Genomic DNA, 24,326 nt, shown 5'->3' with positions numbered 1-24,326 from the left:
CGGGTACACGGACACCACTGCCGCGATGATGTGCGTACGCGATTGCGAACGTGCAACACGTGAACGGTTATTTTCGTAGGGTATTCGAAAACGTTACGTTCCTTCCAATTTTTTTTAGCAGAACTGTTGATGTTTAGCAAATCGATCGGGTGACGTTCTGTAACGAATACATTTGCACTCGCATGCTCGCCCCTTCCACCGTGCGAACGTCGACGGGTCGGCGCGGGAACGAAATGCGATCGCGCCCCGGTACAGCGCCGAGACGGTAAGTGCACAGGTCGTAGTGCGTAACCGGCAATCGAGACCAGCGCGTAAACGGAAAACCGCGGGCTGCGAAAAATCCCCGCAGCCGTAACGTACTCGTCGCGCGTTCTCGCGTGGTCCTCGCGTACAGGGTTACTACGTGTTTTCGTCCGCGGTCGTGCAAGACCTCGCTAGAGACCTCGGGCGGGGGCGAGAGACAGAAGGGCAGGGGCGGAGATAGAGCGACGGGACGGGGTAGAAGAAAAAACAGAAATATAGAGGGGAGAAAAAAACCCGGTCGAGAAGAGCGCCGCGGCAACGGCAATAATGTTGTACGGTAAGTGAAAACAATTTGAGTGACAGGCCGACCCGCGCGCATATAAACCCGAGTGCGCGTATACACTGTACACGCGTTGAAAAGAGAGTCCCGGACAGTTATAAATGGCCAAACGGCGGCGTCGCTGTATACGTGCGGCGCTCGCTCCTTCGTCGCCGCCGCCGTCCCTCCCCGTCAAAAAATCGTCGGGACCTGCAGTGTATGTGCGCGCGATGGTTTCAAAATTGTATTTATCGAAGCCGAGTGCACGTATACACGCGCGTCGTGTGCGTACTACGTAATAATATACATCGAAGTCTTTCGCGGAGCGGTATAATGTATATAGGGCGAAGGGCGGCGAGCGAAAACCGACAGGAAAACACGGCGATGCACCGCAAACCGACGTGCGTATGTATTTGTACAGGCTTCAGTGGTCCAAGTGACGGTGAATAATACGTAAGGGATATTGAAATCGACACATCGACGTATTACGAGGGTACGCGATAAACGGTTAAAAAAAAATTTGTTTTTGTTTAACATTTTTGGTATACGAGCATATACACCGGTGGCATGGGCATGCGATTCGTGTTATAATTTATAGTGTTACGATTTTAGAAAAATAATGGTTTGAAAAAAAAACACACAAAAAAAAAACGATAAGTTAAGGGAAGAAAAATGGTTATTAAAAATTGAAAATTGTTAAAAGAATTTAACACAACACTGTAATCCATGTTTATACATTTGTATTGATATATGTGTATGATACGAGTGTAAAATTCATCCACATGAATTATATTTTAATAACAAATTGAGTAAGACAAGTAAAGTAGAAATTTATTCCCCTTCCGTTTAGCGGGTTTTCGCAGTGCAGTCTAGACCCATTGGGCTCGTCCACGAAGTAATTGGATGCGACGCCGATGCACGTAGACGTGGTCCAAAGGTAAAAAGGATAAAGTCGAAGGAAGTAGGGTGGGTGGCACGTCACGTTTCAAACAGCAGATTACATCGCTGTTATGACACGAAAGTGCCGGTCAGAGAGACTTCGCTTATAAGATAAAGATGTGTAGGTACATATATAATATATATATTACATAATCATGAAAGGGTGTGTGCACTTGTTTTATTTAATAGCCTCAAATCGCGTACATACGTTTGTGTGTGCACGCGCGAACTACCCCCCGAGAACAAAAAAGTGTACATACAATTAATTGCAAACGGTACGAAGAGAAAGGATGATCTGTGGTGTATATATCTATATATTTATGTGGAAGTTTTCTTCGAAAAATTTCGTTCCTGTTACGCGTATTAGTATGCTATAAGTACATGATACAATACGAATCTACTACTTGTAAAAAAAAAGTTTGTGACGTGAAACGTTCAATACATTTTGTTTTTTATGATATATTATATAAACAATATTTCTTGGGAAATTTTCGTTTCATAAATAGGGCCGCATTTTGCGGGTGGTTCGAGTAGATTAACAATTATTGATACTTAGATATAAATAATTTCTTAACTTTTATAGTTCATCCTTGTTGGTTTTTTTTTTCATTTCGTACTTGAACTAAAATACCGATAGAAGTATATATATAAATATTACAGACACACATCTGCAGTATGAATGAATTGTACAATAATACAATATGTTCTTTAAGTATAAAATTTAGTTTAGTTATTTTGTTTTTTAGTATTTTCTACAAATAACGTCGGTACAAATTGGCTAAATAGGACACTTTATATTATTATTCAACATCTTAAACACAAACTAGCTAATTTTTTGTACGAGTACACGTAAGAACGAAGATCGTTCAGAAATAATAATGTACCATAATGCGTTGAATCATTTAATCATTTTTATAACGCGCGTGTATACGATCATTTTTATGTGCATACAAAGCGCCAGATTAAAAACAGTTAAAAATAAACGATTCGCCAATATACATTGCCAAGTGTCCTCCGCTGAATACATACAACTGACCAAGTTCACAAACGCCACGCGCACATACTTTATAAAATGCGTTTACCGTATATCTTATATTTGATTTAAATGCAATTTGTACGTTGCCAAGACGAATAAGAAAAAAAAAATGATTTGAATCCCTCCGCGAATATCACGCATATTATTCGTTCTGGTATGTTTACACTGAAATTTACCACCAATAACCAATAAATACTAATAATTATAAAATAAATCTGATAGAAAAAAATTCAAATCCCGGATTAAAAAAATATACCGAAAAAACTATTATTAGTTTTTTAAAGCCCACTCAACCATTTTTTTATTTGAACACGTTTAATAATATTTATCATTTGTGTTTTTCTCTATTTGAATAAAAACATTTATAAATGTATGAATATGTATTATAATATTACATTTTATGTAGACATACATTACAGTTAATAAAATGATTGTTGGTGATTACAAATTACAATTGGACCAATGATCAGATGGTTTTTCATTTTTAACTTTGACCACGGTAAATAAATTGGTTATACAACTAGAAATAATATTGCGTTTTACTATTTTGAACAAATGGTCCAACCGATAATAATATACGGTACAAGCATCCGGTGTAACGTGGATTGATTAAAAAATAATTCTGGACCCTTTTTCACCATCATATTAATTGTCGGCCGTGGAAATACAACATACGATTTGATTACATCCCAACGTTATTTCTAAAGGTACTTGATGCGTGTAATAGTCAAATAATATTCGAATATATGATGAAATTATTGATTTTATAAATTGAAAAGGTTAGGTTATTTTTTTTTTTTTTTTTTTTATCTAGAAAACGAAAACAAATCGATGACATTAAAATACTTTTAATTTTAAGTCCGCACATCAAATATTCACTAAGAAATATTATAAGAGAATGTATTATAGATGACAATATAAATTACAATAATGTTGCGTCCCAAGACGTATGCATGTTAAACGTTAGAAATTATTACGGAAACCGCGATATTTTACGAAAAAAAAAAAAAAAAACCTGCTAATATTAGTGAAAAATTCAAAAGACACATTCGAAACTTGTGTTCGAATATCATACGTTATCAACATATTAAACCATTATACAAGTAATTGTCGCGGAAAAATATTAATTATTAGAGTGTCTTGTAATAATCACGGTAGGCTATTACGTCATACGTTGCGTGACAATAGACATTCTGTGTCATCTCGTCGTCTCGGCAATTGAACCACGTGTCTTGTACATCGTCGGCTACCATACAGGGAGCGTATTGTGCGCGGATACAGTTTCTCTCCGCACGTGTTCCAAAACCGTAAACGAATCCCCGACGTACCGGTGCAATTCGTACCTACACGCGCGCGGTTAATTGTATGGAAATCAGAAATCCGGTCGACGCGGGTAGACGATACCGATTCCGAACACGGAACACATATTTTCCACGTTTATAGTAAAAATAAAAAATAGAATGAAAACCCGATCGATGCGATCCAGGGGGTCGTGTAACGCGATCATGTGAAAACACCACGATCGCGGTAACGGACAACGGTGTGCGCAACAGTGATTATAATAACAACAATAACAATCGTTATTGTCGTAGCCGACACGCCCGTGCGCCGGTCTAGCGGTACGCATAATGTCCCGGTCGCGGGGTGCGCGGTTGGACGCGAAGACATTTGGGTACCGGCCAGAGAAGACGGTCGGTGATGACTGCGATTCGGCCGAACGATTTCGTCGACCGAACAACAATAATATTGTGTTTTTCGAGCACAGGCCTCTGGAATCCGGTAGGTAAACATGCGAGACGGTCTATTGGACGCGTTTAAAAATATCGCGGGGCCGCTTGTTGAATAACGAAACGACGAGTGATTTCGATAAAATATCCGCGGGAAAAAATAGGGGAAAAAAAAAAAGAAAAAAAAAATTAAAATAATAATAATAACAATAATATTAGTGACGATGCGCGACGTTCCGTCGGAAAATCCGAAGGAACAAAAATGAACGCGTCCCCAACGTTGTGCGACACACGGCCGTACGGGGCCGTCCGTTAAAGCTGTACGGCGTCGGATTAACACGCCGATGGACTGTGCGCGTAAACGTATTGCACCGAGTACGTGCAACCATCGTGTGTGATGATGTTCCGACGTACGGTCGAGCAACGCGCGAGTCGTAACCAGGAAACGGATCGTGGTCGAAGAGTTCGAGTCCGTGTAATCTAACACATTTCGATATTGTGCTCTACTGACCTGACCCCCAAATCGGTTCCATGGAATAATCGTAAGGTATTGCGTCACACGGTCGCCGTACATGCGCGCGACACACGTACACGCGCCGTCGTCGTATTATAGACCGTACTTGCCACCGGCCTCGACGATAACCCGCGCTTGCGAACAACGATAAGACGGACGACGGAGAAAAATAAATGAATACCATCGCCCCGCAAACGCGCATGCGTATGAACGTCCCATAGTTTACCGGTACGACTGTGACCCCCGGTGAGAAAAACGAATTCTGCCCGACCGCTCACGTATAGTGTCCGTCGAAAACGAGCGACCGTGATAGAAGTACGTTTTTTTTCTGGTGGTCACCGAATTTCTTATTGGAATGTGTCGTACGCGAAGATCAACAACCACGTAAAACGTCAAATAATAATGTTTATCGAACGGTATTGTTCTGTACTGTTTATTTTCTACGCGCGCGTCATAGAGTGTTATTGTATCGCACATGCTCGTACAGCAGTGTTCACTCGTCTCATATTTACGTATAATGTATCAAAATATCGTCGGTCAAATCAACTATTATAACGATTCATTTTGCCATGTATTACGTAACCGACGATGTACTACCGCGTGTCGCACTACGACCTGTATTGGATGCGTGGCATCAAACCGATTAGAAGTATCGTCGAAAACAGTGTTGTGAATATTCAAAGTTCCCGCGCAGCGTGTTCTGCCGTTCGATGAATTCCTACCGATCGTTCACATTATTTTTTTCTAATTCTTTTCGTCATCGGGTTTTATGCTGCCGGCGCGGTTTTCCGCTCGACGCCCGCCATCAAAGATGATTTTAGAAAAATCGTAAATTCCGCCCCGGCAACGCGTGGCGTTAAATCAAAGGTAATTTTGACTACAACGTTCCGTTACGGATTATGAATAATGTGACCGCGCTCGAAACCACACGCGATAAATCACCATCAACCGCCGACCAGGTCGACTGCAGTACAACAATACGCGTACGACACATTATATTCTACCTGTGCGTTAGACGGTGGCCGCGGTTCGAGGAGGATACCAACATACTGGTTCGGACCGTCGACGGAACACGCGGTAGGAGGGGGAATCCGAATTCTTCTTCGCGTGCCCACGTCACACGCGTACCTAACGACGCGTACCGCACGGGCGACGCGGGTACACGACGCGTTTATTCGTATCCGATCGTCGACAGAACGCGACGTTTGAAAACAAGTCGCTCTCGTCCACCGCGTGTGGCCCGAAAACGTCGGGCGCGACGCGATATAATGACCGCGATCGCGGTCCACCGACGTTACCACCGTGCGGTCGCGCGACCCGTTGTTGCCGTTGCGCCCGCGAGAGAACGACAATCGGAAAACGAGCGCGGAAACGGAACGAGACCGGAGGTGAAAACGTTCCGTTCGCGCGCGTAATACGGAATGTCGGGCACGCGCCCGGCCCTACGAGAAGTACAACCGTACCGGCGGCGGCGGCGGCGGCGGTTCGAGAGAAATTTATGGCGGTCGGATCGGACGGGAATCCGCGGCCGCCGGACGGGACGCGCGTGCCGCATGCACCTCGGCCGTTCCGTACGCCACCGAGGGCCGAGGGATATTTACGGTTTTCTCGTACCGGGCGCTTCCGTAATGGGATATGTACCGCGAGTCCTGCGCGGGAAACCGAATAATAAAGAATAAGTGCCTCGGCCGGTCCCGCGCCCTCCTCCCACATGGGGAGGGATGGTGTTGCGCCGCGACGCTCGTCTCTAATAGACCTCGGACTTTTTAGTGTTAGAAAAAAAAAAAAACATCATGGGAATTGGTTCGACTCGTTGTTTTTTAGGGTCCCCCGTGCGCGCGTGTGCGTGCGAGTGTTTTTTTTATTTATTTTTATTTTTTAGGCCAAAAGGGAAACGGTTTAATTGATACACACCCGGAGATCGTAAATCAAACGTGAGATTGCGTGTACGCGCGAGCGGCGCGTGTGTGCTTGTGCACTGTAAGGGACAAGTATATATAAAACGGTAAGCCGTGCGCGCGCGGTCGGGATGTCAAACAATAAAAAACAAAACAGAATCCGCGCCGGAGAAAATTGATTTTTATTATTTCACCTATTCTTTTTATTTCGATACGGTTTTTTTTTTTTTTTTTTATCATACATTTATCTACAATCATTGTTATTTAATTCCACGTCTCGGGCCCGTTGCAGTGTTTATACACATACATTTATAGTGTTTTTTGCGAACCGCAAATCAAAAGTATTTTGATATGCTTGTACATTACATACGATGTACAATAACGCGACGTGTGTTGTGTATACGTGTGTTTGGACATAAACATAGAAACTTTGTACGGATAGTTGTTCGATTCAGATTCTTTGAATAGAGGTAAAAACCGCCGCCGTCGGTTACAACACTGCAGGCGGAGCTCGCTTTGATGCATCGCTATACACGTGCAAGATGTACTTCGAGCTGTAGGTAAATAATTATATTTTAATATTATACACTGTATACTGTGCTATTCGCATCGGGCGCGGAGTAAAACGAATATTTAGTTCGAGTAACCGCAAACGCGGTGATCTGATAACGGACCGGACTGATTGTTCCATTTTTCGTAAATACTGATAAGTACATTTACCGGCAGTACATCGATAGCTCGAAAATAAAAAAAATATATAAATCAACGTAAGCGCGGAAATCAATGAAAATGTATCGGCCAACATTGAAACTCGGAAAATGCACGCCTTGCGTTGTCGCTTGTCCTTGATTACAATATACGATTATTATTATTTTAATGGATATAATTCTGATGTGAACCGTGTAGCACATGATGACGCCCACTGTTTACTTCACTGATCACATCGCGGACTGTACAAACCATTACTTAAGAACGATATTCGCAGTTTATTAAGCGTTGATTAAAAGTTGATAAGTATTCAATCGTATACATGAGCAATTTACGGACTACGAATCCCCAACACTGTTCGTACGAAACGAACGCGGCTTGTCAAATTTGTGACAGTGCTACTCGTACATAATATTTCGTCAACCGCTTACGGCCACGAAAATATTGTCTCCGAGCGGTGGCGTAATCATATTTGTGGTTCCCGTAGGTTAGGCCATACGCATTTGCGCGTGATATTCACCTCGTTCCCCAAAAACCCGTTCCTGTTAATTTTGTAAACCGAACGAAAACAAATCATTACACTCCTCCGGTACTGCAGTATTAGGTACACAGTTTATTAAAAAATTTAAATAATTATACATTCTCCGTATGATTGTTCGTATGTAACTGCCGTCGACAGGCCACGGATACCGTTGCACGGTGCGCAGCGGTAGTAGGTTTCATCATACACACAGAGGATTCTACACACTGGGCCCACGCCTCTGTTCGGCACATAAATCATTCTTCAAAACACACTACACTAACGCTTATATTTAAAAAATAAAAATCTTTGAACGACTTTTGTACATACGTACGAGTATATATATATATATATATACATACATACATACATACATATACATTATTATTAAAAAACAGAAGAAAAAAAAAATACTCTGCCAGAACGCTATGATGCACACTCGCACACGCATACTTGCACGCGGAGAATAAAGTTTTAATTATAACTTTCTTTTGTCGCCGCCGCCAAAAAGACAAAATCCGTTGATTTCGACGTTTATACAACATAAATCACGCGAACCAAACGCCGGCGGCGGCTGCGCGATGGTAAATATAATAATATAAAGTAACACTAAACTCCTCTTTAATATTACAATATTATGTGCGCGTGCGTATCGTACGCCACTGCACGTATTGCTGTACATGGAGCTCGTCTTTCTATACCCCGCGGTACAGGTGTTTACGCGATCGCGGCGTTTCCGTCTGGTTTGTGTACGCGATCTACGCGTCGGGGTCTCCTTGTACGTAGATAATATGCACGTGTGCTTTTTTTGACGAATATATTTTCGTCCCGTTGTTTCGCCGTAAAAATAAACCGAAACCTCGCGATAATTAACACGTAACACGCGGCCGCGACCGGAATCATATTGTAACGTTAGGTGCTGTGCAAGCGGCATGCGCACCCGAGCACTTCCGCGTCGAATAAGTGATTATTACAGCTCCCCCACCACCGTCAAACGGAGACCTGGCGAAATGGTCTATTGCCCCGGGAAACGAAATCGTCGAGAAGTCAATCGTAATGCAACGGTGTGACTTCTTACCGAGTCGCGAAAACGTTTTTAAACCCAACCTAGTGCCGTGTAACGCGTTGTAAGACTTGTACTAAAATTATGTCTCGTAAAAAATAAAAAAGTGACGTTCAACGCGACGTCGTATTGATGATAGTAAAATGCATTCCATGTACTTGACTCCGCACGGAAAGTAATTCAATTATTTTCGACATTCGTGTAATATGGTCAAGTGTTTACACAGCACCTTGGGTCGAATAACGAACGATAATTATTTACAATTATTGCAAAACGTTGTACCGGTTCGCGCGCTTTTGTTGAATAGTTACTATAATGTGAATTCGCGTGACCCGACGGCCAATGGCATCGGCTCGTAGCGTATGTAAAGTACACGTGAACCCGTGCACGGTATCGTAACGACCAAATGTTGCGACCGGGGCGAAACTTCAAAATGCGTCCTTGTGTGTTTTAAATTTTGATACGTCATTATTATTAGATGTTATTTTCAACAACTGCTTCGGTCGATACAAAGTGGACGTTTTCGTAAATAGAATATACGCCGTTGCAGTGTTTAACAAGAAATACAAATTTTTGCGCTCTACCCGGGCCCGGGACATGGGCTCCCCCCCCCCCTCTTCGTTACGGCCTTGCCGGTGCATAGCGAATAAGTTGTGTGTCGGACGACGCGGAAACGGACGTGTGCCACGTAAGACATATAATTCAGAAAATATCCGTATTTACTACGAGTGACGCATTGTAAACGTGAACGGAGGAGGACCGACACAACGAGGTATAGGTAAAACATAAATATATGCATTTACATATAAGTGCACGTATAAATAAAGAAACGATTTTACATACATACGTATGTGTTCACACGCACACGCATACATTTTGTTGACCTCACGTACGCGTTTAAATCATTCCGACACGAATTGAATCTGACCGCCGCCGCCGCCGCCGCCGCTACCACCGACGGCATATTATATACACGGTGTTGTACATGTTGTACTAACATACGTGCTCGGTCCGTAAAAACGTCTTCATCGGACATACCACGTTGTTAATTTTACAAGTAGTCCATATATATCGTTCTTATAAACGCCGAGCGCCAGCGCGCGCGTACGACTCGGTGTACGTTTCAATATTATCTCCATTACAGTTATTTAATTAACGCCCGACAGCGGGGCCGCGGGGCGCAGGGCGGCGGAGGGTCCGCCGTCGATAATTTACGACGTCCTCGACCGGCCGCAACGGTCCCCGTAGCGCACGTCTCCCCTTTAAAAACGCTGTACACCGTTGCTGCTGCTGCTGCTGCTGCTAGTACTACGTACGTCATATGTACTGTTACAGTGCTTATTGATATTATCGTCGAATGCAGTTCGCGTTATCGCACACACAAATAGTACGCGATCAAACCGTACATGACCGCGGCACCGCGGTATTTAACCGGTAGGTATGTGCTAGAAAAACGATTATGTAATTACAACAAGAAAAGAAAAAAAAAATGATGTACGCATGAGAAAAACGCGCATTTTACTACGCGCGGTTACGACCTTCGCGAGAAACGATCTCCAGGAAACGGACGGATGTTTGCTCGAATCGTCATCAACGCTATAATGATGCACACACGTTACGCGACGTACCCGATAATCGGGAGTGGCTTTTTTTAAATCTTATTTTCCTCTCGTTTTAATTTATTACAACTTATTACGAGACACACGCCACCGCCGCTCCCCCTTTTTGGCGCGCTAGTCAAAAGGACGACGAGCGTAACACGGCACATTTAACCTGACCGATTTGATTCACGCGCCACGCTCGTCGGAGGCGGTACACATAAAACGCGCGTGCGTCCTCCGTATGATTTACACTTGTATTTTTCATTTCTTTTTCGATCGCCAAAAACACATTATATTTACGCTTGAAGTACGTGCACATATGTATACATATGCATTATGATGTGTACATCGTTTCTCGTACGAGCGTTTTTTCTTCCTTTTGTACGGTTTCGGGGGTTTTTTTTTTTCTTCTTCTACTTTCTTCGAACATAATTTACACCACGCGCGACGACTGGTATACTTTCTTGTACCGCCGCCACCGCGATAGACATCATGTGCACCGGAAAAACTGTTTCCAAATCTTTGGGGCGTACAACACGTTTTACGGGAGCTTATTTCGTTTTCTTAGCGCAGGTGTGACTGAATATTATTAAGCACGCAACGGATACGTATGCGCGGCTACTGCGATTTCTCTCGTGTTTCGGGAATCTATTTTTTTCATGGTTCACCTCTCCACCACCACCCCGGGCGGGTTTTCAAGTGAGCGAAACACCTACAAAACTCGCGCACCTCGAGCACCTGAATAATAATGTAAACAGTACGTACGCCCGCCCGTAATGATGTTTTAATGGAATTTATTGTCAAACGAAAACAATCGTTAACCATTCGTACGATGAATATAATAAAATACAGTATTAAATCATAATAAATTACATTGTACGAGCGTAATATTTATAATAGTTAAATGTACGAACGTACCTATATACCTGTGTTCTCGGTTGTGTATAATTTCACGCGCGTTTCCTTAAAATACGTACGAACTGTTGTAGCGTGTGCGCATATTATCCCTACACACATTTCCATTACTTGCAATTCACGCGGCGTAACGCGTGTCCGATTGAATAACAAACGAATTACACAAGTTGTACGTAGTGTAATATGCATAGAAAAGCGTGAGCGTTTACATAAATTCCGTTAAATCATATCACGGTTTCTGTGATTTATTTTAATTTTTTTACACACTAAAACTTCGAGTTATTTTTTGCGCACGCTCGGCTCGCCGAAGTGTTTTCTGATGCTGGCTATATGGAATTGTAGCCGTGGTTTGATAGAACCGTGCAGTGCGTTGTTTGTGTCCATCACCATTCGGCTTCGGATCGTTTACGTACACATAACGTACAGTGTACAGTCGTATCGGACGTTGTGCGTATGCGCGGTTTAATAAAAAACAGTACTGGCGTCAGAACACCGCAACGCGTACACGGTTTGAAACGTTTTCTTGTTGAACGAAGAACTGTACGCGAATAACACCCCGAGAAATCGTAATCTTCGTTCGCGACGGTGCGATATCATTTGTTTTACGTCGTATGTCCGTGATTTACGCGAACCAAGTGTTCGTTGGTGTAAATCGAACACGGTCGATTATATTATTTTATTCGCATAACAAACCAAAAAGTCGGCGAGGAACACGTTTAAAATTTGAACGCATTTAAAACTATTTGATATAACAATTGCAATACTATCCACGTTTATTAATATTTTTCACTTGTACCACTACTGCATGTTTCTATAGTACTTCATATTCGACGGACGAACGATTAAATTATCTTAAATGCACAATTAGCGTACGTGTGCAGTATCTTAAAAAACACTTAGGGATTTTAATCTGCAGTTCGTTCGAATTAAAATGTTTGTAACGTCTCAAAAAAAATGTATGCCGTCGAGACGTATATTATATCAAGCCGCGCCAAGTCGGCCGCGGTATACGGGGAGGACCGAGTCGCAGTCATATCCAATGTGATGCGTTTTATTAATAGTGTGTACGAAGCATTATTACATATCGTTCAGATGTTTTGCGTATCACTGTGTCGCACACGTTTTGTGAGTGCGAACCTCGATTCGAAAAGGGATTTTCAACCGACCGATAACGATGCGTTTACGACGAAAAAGTCGTGTCCGCACAAATCACATAGCGATTATGATCGCATGCGACTACATGCACGTGCGAGTACATCGGAATCGAGCGCATATATTCGACAGTAAACCAATTCGAAAACTGATGAAACAGTATTTAAATAGAGTTTGCTTGCTGTACGACGAATGACGCGATCAAATAAAAATGTTAAATTTTATCCGAGGGAAACGGCTAATGAATCGTGCGACATTCATTAGCGGGATGGAAAAAATATTGTAGAACCAAGCGAGGAAAAAAAAACAATTTTCTGAAACTACACGATACATGAATTTGGTTTTGAAGGAAAAAAATCACAAATACACATGTAATAATAATAATAATTATAATGATTAATTCGTATAAATAATACCGCTGTTCCGGCGTACCGTACGACCATTGCGCCGTCGTTAATGACACGACGATTATTTTTACTCGAATTCTTTATATCGCGTCCCCGGTAGAAAATTCGGTTACGTTCCGTCTGTTTTCATTCAGCGGTTTCGGGGAGATTTAATAATAGACGCGCACGCGTGTCTCCTTCAAACGCACACTCGCACATATCATAATGTATGCCTAGTATATTCGTAATTATAACATTACTGTCGCATTTTATATGTGTGTATGTGTGTGTGTGTGTGTGTGTGTGTGTGTGTGTACAAAAGAATTATCTCCGCGACAAATCCAACGTTAAACTGTTCGGTCAAGTGAAAATATTCTGACGACGATCCGAAACGTACTGATCGCTTCTTGAGCTTATATGATAATTAAAATCCGAGACCCGATTGTACGTTAAATGACGAAAGAAACGTGTATTTATTTATTTTTTTTGCTCCTAAGATCCTTTTTGATCTTATCCACGAACAACATGTGTAGTCGATAACTTTATTTTATCATTTCGTCGTTTACAAGTTTAACGTGAACGCCAACATCTTATTCTGTAAACATACCGACCATCTCGTAATTAAAATTGAAAACTTCAACGACCCGCGTAAAAAATATTTATCGAACCGTATTCGTACGAATTGTATGGAGCTTTTGCCTACGATTAAGAGTGGATACGTTGAGTGAGAACAGTCGGGGGACTATGCATTGTACTATGTTCGGAATACATTCCGTACCGAAAATATTATTACATATATTTACCGAACGAAACGATTGTGGCACGTACGAGTACAACGATGTAACACTAGTGTTGTATTGTTGTATACGGCCACGATCAAATGTCCCTGTTGGGCGAGTTGTAGTACGTCGCGACGCATGGATATACGCCCCCCGACCGGTTTGAATCGATCGAAATCAATCGTTGATGATTATAATTACGACCGGTGTGTACCGCGCCATACGTCGTGGGTACGTACCCGCAGCGCGTGCCCTAAGGGTCAATAACTCGTAGTCATACGATTGAACAATGAGACATTACCGTGCGCAGCCGCACACCGCGGTCCAGGTTAGGTATCGCGTGTAATTTAAGCGTTCGAGAACCCAAGGGTGGACGATATCGTTTTCATATTGTTATCGTTTCGTCGTCCTCGTAAGCGGTCCAATAGTATTGCGTACCAAATCCAGTAACGTTCCGGACGCAAAGACGGTGTCGGGTTAGCGATTTTAGTCGGATCTTTAAGGCCGTCCCGGCGAACAGACAACGCACCGTGGCGCGGACGATCGTTGAATAATTGCGTTTATTAATTCGTTTGCGATTGATGGTATACGGGGCGCTCGTTTTATATGAACGGCACTAGCACACGGTAATATATTTATAGCGCCGGTCGTGGCTGCGACGTGAAAGACTGCGCAATCGTCGAGATTTTATGTTAAGAAAAAAAGTGTCGTCGTCGTCGTCGTTTTATTACATCGCTTTGTCGTAAAAGCCCACGAAAAAAACAGCATAAAAGACGTTATAAACTCCACCGCTCCGCGTGCGCGATTGATGGTCAACTCGCGGAAACCGTTGTCGGTGTCAACAATCAATGCGACTAAAACGCCTACACCTACAATGGTGTAGTTTTTAACCTGCCATAGTGGCACGAACAGGGGCGGATCCACATTTACAGAACTGTAGGTCAGACTACTTCAAGAGTCCAATTATTTGGGTTGAAAATGGATTATAAATGTGTACCTTGACACAAGAAAACACAATACGATCATATAATATGTATTTTTAAGTTTATTCAAAATTATTATTGATTACATTAACATCTATTTTATTTTATGGTGGATTCCGTTTTGCATGGGTTTCGGAATGGAGATGTTTTATTGAACTATAAAATTAAATCAGTGGTTCATTTTGATGTGGGGTTTGCATCTGGGATATTTGCCACGGTCTAGTATTAACTTCGACCTATAATAAAATCGGTAAAATATAAGAAGTCTTCAAGAGCCAGATGACAACAGATGTTGTCAACAAATATTAACTGTGGATCAACTGACCTCCTGAACCCCCATAGATCCCGCGTGAGTTATTATTATGGCTCTGAGCACTATGTCACACACGTATAGTCAAACAAACACGAGACGATCAGATAGTATGCAAACAGGGATTTAATCATATTCTATACGTACGCATATCTTAAGTATTTTCTATCGATTCACAAAAGTGTTGTTTTCGATTTTTTCTTGATTTTCTTTCCCGTACCCCAAGACAAACTTTGCACAATCATATTGTCGGCCACCACCGTATCGTGTGTGCAGTGCTAAGCCCAGATAAAGTTAAAGATAGTATACCAAAAATTAGATAAAAATAAAAATAAGCTCAACTAAAATTTTCTTTGTAAGAAATAAAAAAATGATCATAATTAATTTAGATTAATTTAGATAAAAAGCAGGTACATTTTTAAAAATCAATAATTGTATGTTAAATCGTCAAAAAAAACATTGATAAGTCTGGACACTGCGTACATGTTGTTACCAAGAAGAGTCCGAAAACCATGCGCTAACCGTAAGAGTTGAAGTTTGAATATTTATCTTTTAGATATTCGATTAGCATTGTCTGTTTTATTTACTTATATTCACAGAATACGAATGAAAACGATTAACTGCTACATAAATAGGTCCACAAATATTTTCAAAGACAGTTTAATAATATGGCGGGAAATAATGTTATTTTAAAGTCTACACGGTTGAACGTTAGTGTACTGTGTATTTATTTTTGTAAATGATCTATTTTTACAATTTTTTACTTCAAAAATGTTTATTATTAAAGAACAAATAATAAGCGATAGTTACAATAACGTATAATGTTAAATTATAAATTAAAATTTAAATAATTCAACAGACAAGGAGATTGGAAACTGGTATTCTTTGCCAAAAACAAAAAAAAAAAAAAAAAAAAAAATCATAATTTAATAAACTACTTAAGTATTTGTTAACGCGATTAATAAATATGTACGTGAGTATACAGATACAAAAATATCTCGCTATTTATTAAAAATGAATAATTTTGACTCGGTACAAAACTATGGTTTAGAACGACCTGACGGCATAGCATATTTCTTGTATTTATAAATTATACAGCTATCAGAGAATAAGAAATTAAAGTATGAAATATGTATGTAATTCAATCAAATCGTTGTTTATATTTTTATCATGCGCTCGATAGCGCAGTCTAACCACGAGAACCGTTCGAAGTTTACTCGATTAGTGTAAATATTAGTGAATTCTCGTATTGGCGACCAATATCAAACGTCGAAGGATAATTATTGTTAGAAGACATTTACGTTTAACACGATCACTGTGGCACCGTTGCATTTAAACACGACCGGTGCACGCGGTGAGAACAATTTATCGGGTCCGGTTCATTTTTCATTCCTGGATCCGCACCCGATTACGGGTTTAATGCGAAAAGTCATAACAGCTATCGACGCGCGTTACAATCGCGGGCCAAGTATACCTATTGCTCAACGCGACTGCGCGGAGAAACGCGGGCGACCGGGGGTAAGGCAGGGGGAGAAATTACACGTTTTTGTGATCATTGCGAAATCGCGCGGGGAACACGAATTCGTGAAATATATTCATTTTTCCCGCAACCGGTTCGTACAACAATAGGTGCACCGCGGTGGAGTTTTCGTAACACCGCAGCGCATGTTACACGCCTACGCGTACGGGGGTAGGTATGTCCGAGGAATCGGCCGTGACTCCACCGGAAAGTCGTTACGACGACAACGGCAATGCAGATTCGAGTACGGTTTCCAGACCAGTTTCCACGGGCGACGTCGTGATCAATCTAATCCGAGGCCGGTTCCCGTAACGTATTAGTTACTGCGAATGCAGGGCGGAAATACTCTCACCAGGGCTAGATCAAAGGGTGCTAGAGCCCCAGGGCGTATAATCGTTTTGGCCAACGAATTTAGAACACTCCTTTTTTGTGACTACGGTACACAAATATACAGTGCTCGACTTGAGGGGGACGCAGGGGAACGGAGTATCCCAACTAATTTTCAGAAATTTTAGCGTCCCCCTACTATTATTACGCTATAATCATAACGCTCAGCCGGTTTTGGGGACGTTCTTTTTTTTTAAAGAAAATAGAGTCCCCTTCTTTAATTTTGCCAAGTCGAGCACTGCAAATATACTATACTTGTTATAATTAATATTTATCACAGATCATTTTAAATCTGAGTTAATGAATATTTTGGGTGAAAGGGTATAATCAAGAGTAATAGCACCCTCCTCATTTTATATTATGACTGTAATCCGACTCCCACACCGTTCGCTAGCACCAGCACTCACATATACGAATCGGTAGCGGTACGAAGTTTAATTCCGATGGCGCGTAGCGCGAAGTTGAAGAAAAATGTGGTTAAAAAATAATTATACGCCCAACGAGTGCAGGTGCCCGTCTCTCGGTGCAATTATGAGTTTACGAGCATTTCGCGAGGGAACCGCGATCGTTTGTTCACTTGGCGATCGCACGAATGTGTCGGCAAGAGCAACCACCGCTAAAGGGTGGCTTTTCCTCAAGCCGATAAATGTACTGTCAGCATTGTTCTTTTTGCCTTTCTCCCGCTCTTTGTATTTCGTCTCAAACACTTGCCGTTCACATTCGTACGGATTGTATTGATCTTATATGCCAAACAATAATAATTATAAAAACCCATTAATGATTTTATACCGGATTTATTCCGTTGCCCGGTACGTTAAACTTCTTTTTTTTTAACGTACCGCTAAACACTTCTGTTACGATATCTTCCCCGCTCCCCCTCTCCACCAAAACGTATGGCTATTGTTTGTTGGTTGTAGGCAGAGCAGATTTCACCGAATACTTTTATTAATTTTTTTAAATTTATTTATTATAGTAACACTCTCGAAGGGTAATGTGGTACAAAAAGTAATAACGTATAAATATACAGATAATAGTTTAGCATACAAACGAGGATCATTAATTTAAATGGAGACGATAGTATACGAAGTCGACCGAGGGCATTAAACGAGAAAGGTGGAGTTTTTTTTTTTTATAATATTTTCCTACTTCTGTGCTCGAGATCGGCACATGCGGTCTATCAGACGATTTCGTTATTTTCTTCCTCCATCCTCCTACCCCGGCTGCAGTAACTACTGTTCCCGAATTCTTTTCAAAACGTTTCTCCTCACTGGCGCCTTTTTGTATACATAATGTGCTGCACGTGTAATGCGTACGTTCCCTACATACGTATATAACCTAGAGGCCATAGAGGCGGTACGGACGTTTTCACCATTTGCGCGCACATGACTGACAGGCGGCGGCCGTCCCACAAACGGGCGGTTTGGTCAGGCAGGGTGGCGACCCGGGCCCCGACTAACCCTCGTCGGCCCATTGCAGCCGCAGCCACCGCCGAAACAGAGCGCCCCCGAAAATTCCCTTTTCGAAAAACGGTTTTGTTCGGCCGTTGTTTTTTTTCTCACTCTGTAATTTTATTACTATTCGTCATCGTACAACATCATGCTGCGTACAACGTAATAAAATATCGTCAGCCGGGTACAAACATAATGCTATATACTACTACTACTATATATATATATAAAGTGAGGAGAGACTTTTCGGCCTCAAAAATCGACACCGCGTCGGTGGTGGCGTAGGGGGAAACGGCCATTACGCGCCAACACCTGCCGCCTAAGCCCTCTTCACGTACAGCCGAGCAGTGCGAATTCGTGTTCTCTCGAGGGGGAGAGGAAAGAGAGAGAGAGAAAATCAAAAATTTTGCGGTGAAATCGAAATTTTTTTCAGCGCATACGTACTCTGCACGGTATAGGCGTACGAGTGCGTCTGAGTCGTGTCGAAAACCGGATTTTCGCACTTTAACAACCGAAACGTACTAGTGGTTATCGATAAAATATAATAATGTCATGTTCTGCAAGCTTTAGTCATGCCGAACGTGTCCGGTCATCTCGTATCGAAATCGTAATAATTATTATCTCGCCGACAACGCTGCTGTATCGTAATTGCGCGTTAAGACATAAAACTCGATGTTCCGCCGATTTACTCGGGTCTATTTTTCTATTCCCCCGGATCAGTGGTTCTCGAACTGTGCTATACAGAGCCCCTAGAGCTCCCCGAAAGATATCTAGGGCTTCCGTGGACGAATTCTATTGCCGTTACTAGTTAAATTGTTGTATTCATATTTATTTGGACCGTACCGTAAGTGTTTGAGAACCACTGCCCTGAACACGACTAAAATCTGCACTCATCCCTAGGCTATGGGGTATTCGAAACGACCCGACCGCGCGTCCGCACGGAAGACGCTGGATATCTCCGGTTGCACATCGCATAACACGTACGTATTACACGCAGCGACAGCAGCGCCAATTTATTACGAGTTATAATAAGATGTATGTAATTCAAACGCCGTACGCGAGCAACGATTATCGTTATTTACGCGCTGCACACGTACTCGTATGTTGTTGCGTTTAATATTGAAACGTGTTACGCAACGCGCGGACGGTCGCACACTGTGTACGTATTACGACGATGGTAATGCGATGGTAATAATTATGGCGGATATCGTCGTCGGCGGCTGATAAAAAATAAAAAAAATTATAATAAAAACAACCAGGCGCTGACGTTCGAATCATTATCTTAAACGTATAATGTATGCATGTAATGCACGGTCTTCACGAGCACGTCTAACGTGTACGGTATTATAATATATCGCGTACACACGATTTCCGTCGCGGCCGAGTCGATGACTTGATTTAGATCGTGTTTTGTACATAAATTCAATTTTTTTTTTTTTTTTCGTATTCTTCTACGCGACGGACGGTTTTACATATTAAAAACGCGGTTAAAATACCGCTCGATAATTGTGCGTTACGTTATACAACGATGACGACGGTAATAATAATATGGGTACGCGTATATTCTATGCATGTGTGGATACTGTCCTGTTGGGTATCGCATGAATTGAACCGAAGAAACGTATTCCGTCGTTTTATACGAGTGTCTAGTTTGACAGCGTTCGAAAAGAAACAGACGCGAGGAGACCGCAATGGTTAAAAAAATATATATTCAGAGATTTTCCGTTCGTTTTAATCGTTTCTGAAAACGTATTTGAACTTATCAATGTTTGTATTTTTGGAACGAAAAATTACGATTGAAGTTGTAGATAAGTACAACAACGTTGACAACGATCACAAGAACATTGAGAAGGAATAAGAATCGATCGAGTTTCGTTAAAAGATCTTCGAGATGAGTATCGAACGTATAGACAGATACCAAACCTTCAGATCGAGAGACGAAACGAAATTCGGAAACGCGCTTTAGTTTTGTTGATCGACAATCGACGTTCGTTGATAACATTTACATTTTCCTCTTGTCCTGCAGTGCAGTGGTCCTGTTGCCGATCTACAGATACCCGATTAACGGAGTGGATGGTTTCAGGTGTACTCCGACCTACACGGGTCGTTCGTCGTGTCCAACACTCTCGGTTACGGAATTCCCCACTCACCTCCCCGTTTTCGTGCGGGATTTTTGTGCGACACGATAAATATAACCCTGTGCGTTATGCGAGCAAACGGGACGATCTACCCGGGTCGGCAAAGTGCGTTGTTTTCCGCGAGATCGTCTCCTCCGCGGGTGGGATACGGCGTGTTTTCCGATGGGGGAAAAAACGACGTTTGACACGAAACGACGGCGGTGTTTGGGAGGGCGCGCGGGCGATTATTATGTACCTTATTTGTCGCGGCGCGCGATGAACGAAAAAAACAAAAAGGAAATAAAGCCCCTCCGCGGTGCGGTTAACGGTTTGGTCAACAGCTGTAAAAGACGACGCGACGTCTTCTTGTCGGCCAGAAGCAGTTATCGGATTATCCGTTCGTATGGTCGTACGGGTAAGACGCAACACAATAATAACACACGATAAAAACATAACGTTGACGTGTGCCTATGAAATATGTACGCATGTAATATACGGTCGGTCGTAAACGAGCGCACTGCTGAACGGCGCGGGCGGCTTTCCGGGGTTCATACGGTTTTCGTGTGCCGTTTTGTGTTGTAGAAACTAAAGAAACTCGCATGTTGGTCAAGTCAACAGTGACAACAGGCGAATAGCACGAAAAAATGTTACACACAACGGTAGGCAGGCGGCACTCGTTGAACATTTCCGAATGAATTTCTCATTTTTATTTTCATTTTTCGTTTTGATAACGACCGTGCCCACGCGAGTCAAATATTATACCAACGCATCGCGGTTTTCGTAGATCGGTCTTTTCTCGCCATACGTTTAGCTCGTTTTTCGGAACGAGTTTTCGCGCGCTCGTTTGTAAATTAATGTATCGTTAGACACCGCCACGGTGAGCCGCTCGGCTCGAGCAAAACGCTACCTAACGCTGTACCCCGCTATGTCAGGTTATTAGCCACGGTCTACAAGGCACATTTCGCGTGCATTCGTACGGTTGTCCATTGCACCGAAATAACTATAATATTATTACACGGGCAAAACACTCGAACGATTAATTTGTCGTTAACTGGTTTTTGAACGCTTCGTGTTTGTCGTCTCGACCCCTCCCGGAAAGGGTTGTTTTTTTTTTTTTTTTTATTTCTTTTATGATATGTTTTGGTCGGTAACATTATTTTTATCGGCATTTCAATGGATATTTAATTGCCGACCGGGGTCTCGCTGTAAACAACCACGAATTATCACGATTTGCTTGTGTTCACCAACATTCTACGTCCTGTTTACGACACAGTGCATATTATACGGGATCGTTCTAGTGTATCGCGAATAATTTTCGAAAAATGTTTGAATTTGATTTATTCATCATACGTTAAGGATGATTTTTTTTTTTTAAATTTTATTTAAATAGAATTCTTAGGAGGGTTCAGATGAACATTTTAGAACATTTTTCATCTTATTTAATTGTTATTCAAAGATATATTATATTGTTTCCAAACAAATATCAAACACGACGTTTATTAGAAAATAGATACAGCGTATAACCCGCAGACTAAAATAATAAGAAATCTATTGCGCCCATTAAACAGAAAAAAATTACCAACAATGACATAATAAGAATTAAATATTATCTAGTCAATGTTGATAGTAAAATTAAATATAATTTTTAAATAATTACAACAGTTTTATGTGTTGTATTGCATAATCCATAATTTTGGTGCGCACTTCGATTATAAGTGAAATATTATGAAGTATTAAATTAGATTAATATAGACCAGTACGGTATGATTATATTTTCGAACTCAATTTTTATGTTACTGCAAACAGGTTCCGTCGGATACATGTTTAGCCATTTTTTATTGGTACAGTAAATAACTGTATTACGTGTTATTAAATCGGGTTTGCGAGAAAAATCGTATTATCTGCCGACAGTGATAATAAATAAATAAATATCATTGTTTACGGAAATTCCACGAGCGTTATAAAATAATTATTGCACGTGCAACAGATATAAATCTAATTGGGTAATTTCTGGTTTCGGTCGCGGTCGGTAGCCGTTGTAAAAAAACGAGCGTATATTAGGTCTCGGGGAAAACTCGAGAGCGGTTTCGGTTAAGAGTTTAAATCAGCTGCAGTGGCCGCGCAGAATTTTCAACGAAATGTTAATGATCGTCAAGACTCGTGAAGACTGTTGTCGTTAGCCATGCAATTAAATGGACAATAAAAAGCGCGACGGAGAATAAAAAATAAATAAATAAAAAAAAAAAAAACAACAGTAAAAACACGGTTTGAAGAACGTGCGATTCGCAACCACGGATAACGGCCATTTAGTTTTTTCGTTTTTACAACGAAACGATGACGACATCATTAGATGGCACAGGTTTACGGAAACGGTTGCACGCGAGAGCTAATAATGAAGTATGGGTACTCACTCTGGCCGAGGTGAACTCTTTTCATCCACGGGTAGATCTGCGGCGGGTTCTGGCCGGAGCCCTGTTTGCCGCCGGAGGCCGCGGGACCGTTGCCGCCGCCGCCGCCGCCGCCACCGTTGGACGACGTGGACGAGATGGACGAGGCGGGAGACGAGGACGTCTGCGAGATGGGGCCTTGGGCAGCGGGCGAAGATCCGGCCACAGGGCCGCCGCCGGACGACCGGACGGACTTCATGATGGCGGCCGGCGGTGGCGACCGGGCGCCGGGCGGCGGAGCCGTGGACGTGGTCAGGTCCTGCGGCGAGCTGATGCCGTTCGGCGTGGCCGCGGCCGAGGCGGTCACCTCGTACTTGCACTGAACGCCGCCGGCTGCGGACGGCATGCCGACCACGTTGTTGTTGAGCGCGGACGATATGGGCGATATGGCACCGCCGGGCGACGGCAATCCGCCGACGCCGACCACACCGCCGCCGCCGCCGCCGCCGTGGTGCTGGAGGTGCTGGAGGTGAGCGCCGGCGGCCGCGGCGGCCGCGACGGCCTGCAGCCTCTGGTGCTGCTGGTGCTGCTGGTGCTGTTGCTGGTGGTTGACCGAGTGCAGCTGCGTGTAGTCGATCATGGACGGCGACGACTGTTGCATGTACTGCGTCGCGTACTGCTGCGGCGAATAGCATCCGGCCGCGGGTCCGGCGTTGTACGCGCCGCCGCCGCCGCCACCGACTCCGCCGCCGCCGCCCTGGGCCGCTTGCCCGTAGTAGTCGGCGGCTGAGCCTCCGCCGCCGCCGCCGCCGCCGCCGCCCGGACTGTTGCCCGTCTGCAGCGGGTCCGCGGGCGACGTGACGGACCGGCCCTGTTGCTGTTGGCTCTGCTGATAGCAGTTCATGAACTGATACGAACTCATGTTCATCTAAACGGATGGCTCGGTGGGCAGTGCTGGTGCGCACTCCGCTACGACGGCTTCTGCTGCTGCTGCTGCTGCTGCTGCTGCTTGCTGGCTCGGTACTCGGACGCGCGAAGAGCAGTAGTGTGTTACCGCGCGAGTCTCCTTCGTACGTGCGCACGGGGACGGACGGACGGGCAGAGAAAAACGCACACTCAAACACGCGGCGCACGCGCGAACGACGTCAGGTCTCGAATATGCCGTTCGAAAACCGCGTCATAATGTCACACCCGGATGTTCGGAACGGGCGAGGAAAAAATAATGAATAAATAATTATCGCGCGAAGCACTCGGCCGGCGGGGGCGCGGCGGATATCGTCTGTTAGTGTATTGTCGTACGCGCGGATCACACTGGTCGCGGGGTACTCGACGCGTACGGGAACGGCGCGAGAAAAAAAAAAAAAAAAAAAAAAAA

At 43.1% G+C, this 24,326-nt stretch overlaps 1 protein-coding gene across 1 annotated transcript in view; it reads right to left on the bottom strand.

Moving 5' to 3' along the window:
* LOC112682023 (homeotic protein Sex combs reduced-like) overlaps nt 1–24,320 on the bottom strand; it is a 31,905-nt gene extending 7,585 nt beyond the window's left edge. The window contains exon 1 of the mRNA XM_025552472.1: nt 22,976–24,320. Within this exon, the coding sequence (XP_025408257.1) occupies nt 22,976–23,879 (904 nt within the window). The 5' untranslated portion in view covers nt 23,880–24,320. The remainder of the gene's footprint in view (nt 1–22,975) is intronic.
* Between the last annotated feature and the right edge of the window lie 6 nt (nt 24,321–24,326).

This window comes from Sipha flava, unplaced genomic scaffold, assembly GCF_003268045.1.
Source record: "Sipha flava isolate LNK unplaced genomic scaffold, YSA_version1 1_pilon_pilon, whole genome shotgun sequence".
In the NCBI taxonomy this organism is placed as follows: domain Eukaryota; kingdom Metazoa; phylum Arthropoda; class Insecta; order Hemiptera; family Aphididae; genus Sipha; species Sipha flava.
The sequence above is the reverse complement of the archived record's forward strand: the minus strand, read 5'-3'. Positions and strand labels throughout refer to the sequence as shown.